This window comes from Hylobates moloch, unplaced genomic scaffold (assembly GCF_009828535.3).
Source record: "Hylobates moloch isolate HMO894 unplaced genomic scaffold, HMol_V3 SCAFFOLD_7, whole genome shotgun sequence".
NCBI classification, from domain to species: Eukaryota; Metazoa; Chordata; class Mammalia; order Primates; family Hylobatidae; genus Hylobates; species Hylobates moloch.
This window is the reverse complement of record NW_026652282.1, coordinates 85,121,155-85,128,648: the sequence shown is the minus strand read 5'-3', so window position 1 is coordinate 85,128,648 and position 7,494 is coordinate 85,121,155. Positions and strand designations below refer to the sequence as shown.

General features: G+C 45.4%; 1 protein-coding gene across 3 annotated transcripts; it reads right to left on the bottom strand.

Annotated features, from left to right (window-relative positions):
• Window positions 1-499: 499 nt before the first annotated feature.
• GPRASP3 (G protein-coupled receptor associated sorting protein family member 3) lies at window positions 500-7,062 on the bottom strand. Of its 3 annotated transcripts, none has more exons than XM_032757330.2 (3): window positions 6,750-7,062; window positions 5,031-5,127; window positions 500-4,255 (listed from the first exon to the last, which is right to left on the bottom strand). In XM_032757330.2, the coding sequence occupies exon 3, from the start codon at window positions 3,956-3,958 to the stop codon at window positions 2,315-2,317; it is 1,644 nt and encodes a 547-aa protein (XP_032613221.1). In that variant the 5' UTR covers window positions 3,959-4,255; window positions 5,031-5,127; window positions 6,750-7,062; the 3' UTR covers window positions 500-2,314. The 3 variants fall into 3 exon arrangements, with proteins under 3 accessions (XP_032613221.1, XP_058297275.1, XP_032613220.1); XM_058441292.1 differs by having other exon boundaries at window positions 6,760-7,062; XM_032757329.2 differs by lacking the exon at window positions 6,750-7,062 and adding an exon at window positions 5,248-5,964.
• Between the last annotated feature and the right edge of the window lie 432 nt (window positions 7,063-7,494).

Below are 7,494 nucleotides of genomic sequence, written 5' to 3'. Positions count from 1 at the left end.
AATTAGTTGGATGTGGTGGCATGCACCTGTAGTCCCAGCTGCTCAGGAGGCTAAGGCACGAGAATCACTTGAACCTGGGAAGCAGAGGTTGCAGTGGGCCGAGATTGCACCACTGTATTCCAGCCTGGGTGACAGAGCAAGACTCTGTCTCAAAAAAAAAAAGTAGCTTTGGTGGGTGATGAATGTGTTTACAATTTTGATTGTGGTTATGGTTTTGTGTGTATATACATTCCAAAACTGATCACACTGTATACTTTCAACATGCAGCTTAATGTACGGCAATTATATTTCCATAAAGTTATTAGATAAAAAGCATGTGACAGATCTATATATACTAAGTTGAAAAGATTAACTGTTAAGAGGAAAAGGCAAGTCTCAACACTGTATTCCTATTTTTGCAAAAGAATGTGTATATTGTATGTTATGAGAATATGCAATAAAGGATTACAACACTATATACCAACTGTTAACATAGGAAAAATATTAAGTGATTCAAAAATATGTTGTAGAGGCATATTTATTGACATGCAAAGATGTTTACAGTATACAACTGGGGGGAAGCAAGTTACATTTACAGTATGATCTTGTTTTAGTTTCTTAACTGGCAGAAAATCTCAAAGCATATAACTCCGTATTTTCACACATAGAAACTTTCATATCAGCTTAGACCAGGGATTATAATTCCCACCATGAGTCTTAGAGAACTCAGCCATAGCCTAAATGTCCTGGGAATGCTTTCTGGTCCATACCAACTTCCAAGAATCACTATCTTGTAGGTTGACACAGCAACCTCTTCTAGCTTTCCTGTTTTGTGTTGTTGAAGCTGCAATTCTGGGTCAAAATTTCTCTAATTAAGTCTATTTTGTAGTGTTAGCTGGTACAAATGCAGAAATGCCCAGGCTTGCCTACTAGTAAAAGATAAAGCCCCTTGGCCTTTCATATGACACACAGGAGAATAAATCATAAACGGTAAAAAAAAAAAAAAAAATTAAGGTATGATTTCGCAAGGAGGAAAAAAGCAATTACCTTTTAAATTCAGGGTATAAAATGATTTCAGCTCTTTGGGAAAGAAAAAATACAAATGGATAGAAAAAGGTACAAAGGAGATCTAACAAGTTTCCCTTGCTGATGACTCCAAATCTACATCTTACTCATTGAACAAAGTTTTGGGCTCCTACTATTTTCGACACTGCCAGATAAAATCCATCTATTTACCTCAGAATTTTCTCCTGACCTCCAGCCAGATGTAGCCAAATGTCTAATGGACACATGAATTTGGAGGAAGTTAAGAATTGTAACACCTGGCATGGACATGATCCATTGCAAAATTAAACCATTAAAACCAGTCTCTGAGCTTTGAAGGCCCCCCACCTCAAAATGTCCTTCAGGAAGACTGTAAAGCAGTGTGGTGAGATGGGTTCTGGTGTCAGACAAAACAGCTATGCCACCTGCCTGCTGTGGGAATCTAGGAAAAGGTATTTAACCTCTCTAATTCTCATTGGAGGGTACCCAGAATAATGAGTTCTAATAAAAATACAAGTAACTAGCTCACAAGATCACTGTGAGAAGAGGAAAAAAACTTGTAAAATATGGTGCCAACACAGTGTTTGACATAGAATAGGCACTCACAAAACGTTTCCTGCCTTCTCTTTTGTGAGATAACTTTGATGTAAATGAAACAGCCTAACAATTTAAGAGTTATGAATGTGGTAGCAAAATTAAAATTGAACAAATAATACATTTTGTCTGAGATTCTGAGTCATTTCTGTGTTATAGAACGAGTATCTGATACAGCTGGAACAGGAGAAAAATAGTAGTTTCTCTTACATTAAATAGCCTATAGCAACTCCTGCCTCCTTTATGTAGAGTGCACACATTTGGCCATGAGCGTGCACGTGCACACACAGAGACACACACTCACACACACTCTCTCTCTAGGTACTGTTATCTTTGTGTGTGTGTGTATGCCTTACTTCTGTAACTAGATTACAAACTCAAGGATATTTTCTTTTTTGCCCTTTTAAGCCACAGATGTATCTAAGCAGATACTAATGAACAAGTTAGCTTACTTAAAACGAACTGGTTTGCTATCTTAAGTAAAATGTTAAAAATATGCCAATCTAGACAAGATAAAAATCAAACATTTTCAGCCCAAGGTATAATATTCGTTTGATACTCCCAAAATAGTCTAGCTCAAACCTAGAGCCTGTCACAGGTGACGCTGTGTTAAAGATGCAGTGTATAATGTGTACACTGTAATGTACAGCCTGCTAGAGTTTGGAGATGGCTCAAAATGTTCTATCTCTGGCTCGTTTTACATTGTTTCAATAATCTCTTTAACTTCCCTGAAAATGGCCATGAGTGTATTATAACTCAAGTGATCAACAACTACAATTGAGCCTTTTCTGATATGCTCCTTTATGTTAATAAATATGGCCACACCACTAACAAGATTGGCTTTTGCCTCTTTCTGGTTAAAGATGAGTTTTAATGCTGCCAATGCCTTCATATTGATCATGTCTCTGGCTGCAGTTGGATTTTCAGACATATTTAAAAGTAGTTTCAAAACAAGATTTCTGGTTTTGCAATTTCCTGAGGACAGCAAATGGAAAAGCTCTGAAAAGTAATTGGCAACAATGTAGTGATGGACAAAATCAGTAGTCAGTTGTCCTAGTATCTTTAATCCAGATTGCTGTCCCGGTGAGTTCAAAGGAAATGACATGGTTTCTTTACACATATGCTTAACATGTAATTCAATTTTGCGTTGTCTTTCATCCCCAGAAGGAGGATTCAGAGTAATTACAGTCTTTTTTCTCATTTCAGGGGAAGGAAAACTGAGCAAGCTTTCAATAAGTGTCACTACACCTACTTCGTTAATAAACTCTTGGGCAAATGGGTGAACGTTATGGACACCCATTGCAATCCGTGCTATTTTATGAATAAGAGGATCAGTAGTTGACTTAAGTAAGCTAACAAGTTTTTCAAATTCCTCAGAATCCATATAGCATTCCATTTTGCAAGGACAAGCAAATGGCTTAATCCCATTTACCTCCCTGATCCTGATTTGATGTCTAATCTCATCTATGGTCTGGATGCAGGGGTCAGAATCAAAACGACACTCAGGGATAGCCTGTGAGCATGAGCGAGTGTTCCTAGAAGGGCGGCAAGCTGTTGCCACAGGCAAAGAACAGGCATTTTCTTCAGCGGAGGCCAGAACAATATATGAAGGAGGGCTTGCCTCAGATGGTGCCTGGGATCTAAATCCTAACACAGCTGGAGTTACAGCAGGGGCATTGGGCCAGATAGTTACCTCAGACCAGTCCTTGGGCCTATTTTTTTCATTAATTTCATACACAGGCTGAGGCTTAACTATCCTGCTCACAGGTTTAGGATTAGTGTCAAAACTAGTATCATCTCCTTCCCAAAACCAGTTCCCAATAACATTCTCTTCCTCCTCCTCCTCAGCCCCTGACCTAGGTTTGCAATCGGCTCCAGCCGCAGGCTCCAACTCCTCAGCACAGACCTGGGCACCAATTTCAGGTTTATCATTCTTAGTGCTGGAACTATTACCAGCCTCTTCTCCATTCCAGAACCAGGAATTGATAGTGGCCTCTTCCCCAGCCCAGAACCAGGCATCAGTACCAGTCTCATTTTTACATGTGGAGCTGGTGGACTCATTCCCAGCCTTGGGACTGAAATCTCCCATGGCTTTGCCCAGAGTCTTAGGCTCTGACAGAGCTCCTTCCTTTGTCTCAGCAACAACCTTGTTCTTAGACACTGCCTTCATCTCTGCTACTGCATCTATCTTAGACCCTGTCTTGGCTTTTGCTTTGGCCCTAGTCTTGGATACAGGCCTAACAACACCAGTAGTCTCCCTCTCTGCTCCAGCTTTAGCTTGTATAGCAGCCTTTTTTTCAGTTTTGGCCTGGGCTCTTGTCTTATTCTTAGTCCCAGTCATGGTTGAAGCCCAGTTATGTGGCCCTGTCCAGTCTTGGCCTTGGTTCTCAATGTGTCCTAGGTCGAAGTCTTAACACTTTTTCACTGGGTCAGGGAAAAACTTGGTAGCAAGAATTAGAGTCAACTATCAGTTCTGCAGTCACAAAGTTCTCTTTCCAAACATACAGCCTCTGTCAATGATACAGAGGGCAGAGGCACGCTCGGGCTGGGGGAGAATGATTGTTCCCAAGTGCAGACCTGCTGAAGGTGATGGTCTTCCAACAATCCAAAGCCACCACAGCCACCAGTGGAGATGGACCTGAGGTTGAAGAAAGAAACTGGCTTTGAGTCTTGTCCAACTGTGCTTCTCTATGCAAACAGCCACACAGAAGGACATAGGAGAGTAGAAATGAATTGTGTAGAAGTGGATTAATAAAAAAACTCTGCTACTTAATTTTATACCTTGCACACTGCCACTAATGCTCAACAATGTCCTGCCCAAGCACTGTCATTCTTTTACTCCGCATCAAACAGGAACAAAGATGGCAGGTAAGCTTGCTGAGAGCGAGAAAGGCTAAAGGAGTGCCCAGTCTCTTTGGACCCATGATAGTAGGTCCACCACTAAAATATATACCACTAGACCTCATAGGTGTATTCAGGCAGCACTCACACCAACCTGCACTGATCTAATGCAATTTTTCCTCCTTCCCTGTTTGCAGTGTTGATATGCCCTATAGTTAACTCACGGGCAGGCCTATGGACAAAAATACAGATGGGATTGGAGTTCTGAGTATTTGGTTGACAGACCTACACTCTAATCTCTGCCTTTCCAAATCTAGGGCTTTGGTTATATAACACTTCTGGCCTCCTAGTACTCCTTGTGGCTTATCTTCCCATTTCCTGCCCCAATATCTACCAATTACCTCATAGGCATAATCCTGGCTCACCCCACCCCATCACTTGTACACAAATGTGAGGTCAGAGGTGACTAGAAAGCTGGAAGACAGTGGCGCCAAGATATGATCTGGTCTAACCCACTTGGCAACAGCCTTTCCATAACCCCAATCAACGGGGGTGCTCACACATAAACCTACCTTGAATCCAAATGAATAGTTTTTGTTCTCTTTCTTAATTAACTTCCAAGTGAACAGCTACATACAGATCTCTACTGGAACCTAGAAAGGAACAGACCTAAGGATAGAAAGGAAGGCAGAGGAAAGAAAACAGAAGAGACTAAGATGACCTAATGCCCATAACAAGGGTTATAACATATGCTTTTGAATATTCAAGGCTATGTTAAATGTCTCCCACCTGTCTGCTCTTCCTCAATGATTCCCTAATCACCCCAAGACCTGCAGCCTGATTACACCTCCTGCCAACTTTGAAGTCAGTCATTTTCCCAATAGAAGTTACAGCTCCTTTCCTGAACAAAAAACATGAGGTGCAGAAATAGGTAGTGGAACATAGGCAATTGTACTTACAAGGCAGGCAGGGAACATAATGGAGACTGTTATTTTAATACCATCTGTGCATGTCCCTCCCCTTCCCCATGCATACTTAGATCCTACTTTATTCACCACCTATGTCAGCCTGCTCATACAGCACGGGTTCTCAGGAGATGCTATCCTTCCCACCAAAGAAGAGTCACGCCCTACAAAAAGAAGGCGGAGCAATTAGCAAAAAATAACCCCAAGAGACTATGTTAACAATGGTAGAAAAATATCAGGTTAATGGACAGATTCCCAGAATTCGGATTCTAACACCTCCTTTTTGAGAATCAGAAACTAAGTAAATAAAGTCTCCCAACTCTCATAGCTCCTCAGATATCCACCATCAGAAATGCCATGAATTCTTCTGTGGGACTATTTCTGTACCAAAATGATAGAGTCTGTGAGGAGTGGCTGGAGATGGAGTTTTGGTTTCCAGAACCATAAATTGAAGAAGCAGATTGACTTCAAATGTTCTAAATTGACCCTTCAAAAAGATTTCCCCTCTACTCGGAACCCACATTCTCACACATCATTACATTACTTAAAGTGGATCAGCATGTTGAGAAAACAGATCCTGAACAAGAAAGGTGGAAAAATACTATCGTGTTATTTACATGGACCACTGTTGTGAAATTCGACCAAGTCCACACCCTATTTGCTTGCACAAAACTGGATGTGGGGATCTAAATATGTAAGGCAATAAAACAGTGCGGTATCAAAAGGCAGTTAAACATTTCATTTTAGTGTCTTCATAATTCACCCACTCAAAGTTCCACTTTTGGAGAACCCAACAGACCTACCACGCAGGCAGGAGACTTTGACAACCACCTGGAGCCTGTGGGAAGGGACACAGGGTCCCACAGGCCCCTTTCCGGAATCAGGGCCCCAAGTAGCGAACGCGGCCCACCTCTCGTGGGCTGGGCACAGAGCTGGGACGCCGGCCCCCACCGGCCTTCCCGGGCGCCCCCGACAATGGCTCCCGCTCCGCCATTTCTCCCGCAGGAGCTCCCCCACAGCCCTTTCCGGGCACAGACAACGTAGAGGGCGGGGCGCCTGCGCCTGCAAAGCTGGCTGGGAAGCGGTCAGCGCGGTTCTCCTCCAGACGATCTGACGGTGCCTCTCAAGCCAGCCCCTCAGCCCTTGGCCTGGCCTGGCCCGGCCTGCACCGGTCACCGCCTCCCCATCGCCAGGGGTCTCGGGCACTGCGCACCTCTCTCCGGCGCCCGACTCCGACCGGATCGTCTCCTCCTTGCCAGGCTGTCAGGGTCGGCGGGGCAGGCTGCCAGCCGGTCCACCCTGGCGGACCACCCCAACCTCACGCACCTCCACTTGCCTTCAGAGGCCCAGGGCCCAGGTCGTCGACCTCCCCCTCCTCTCCTCAGCTCTCCTCTGGCGGCTCCTCACTTGGATTCTCACCGCTTTCCCCGCGATCCGAATGGCAAAGACGCGTCCCGCCCCCGACGCCTCTGCACCAAACTGGGCAGGGGCTGCGCAGGATGCTGCAAGCACCGCTCTCCGCGAGGGTGTCGGGAAGTGGGGCGGAGGGATACGGCGCGAAAGTGCTCGGCGCCCCTTCCCAGGCCCACCTTAGTTCCGACCCAGAGGTGGGCGGGGCCATGACGAGCCCCAGCCTGGGCCTGCGGGTTGGCAACAGGCTGCCTCAGGAGGACCCCGCGGACCCTAACGTGGCGACCACCACCACATTTCTGGCGTTGCTATAATATATGGGACCGGCGGGCGGCTGGGGGCCCGGGCAGAGGACAGGATCAGGAGGTTGGGAAGAACAGTGCTGGAGAGAGCAGCGGATGGATACCAAACCGCCCCTTGGTGTGTCTGCACCCCCACCCCAACGACCCAACCAGGGACTGCTGGGTGTCTGCCCCCTCCCTCTCCCCAGCCCTCTCACCCTCCTTCCTGGATGCTAATGGGAGAGGGGGTGTCAGCACTGCAGTCTGGGAGGGGTGAGGCGATTTCAGGCCAGACAGGCTTGGGCCTCTAGGGTGGTCCTCTTGTGTGCTTCTTTCCCAGCTTCATGGAGCCACGCAGGGTAGGAAGGTACACCTGCTCT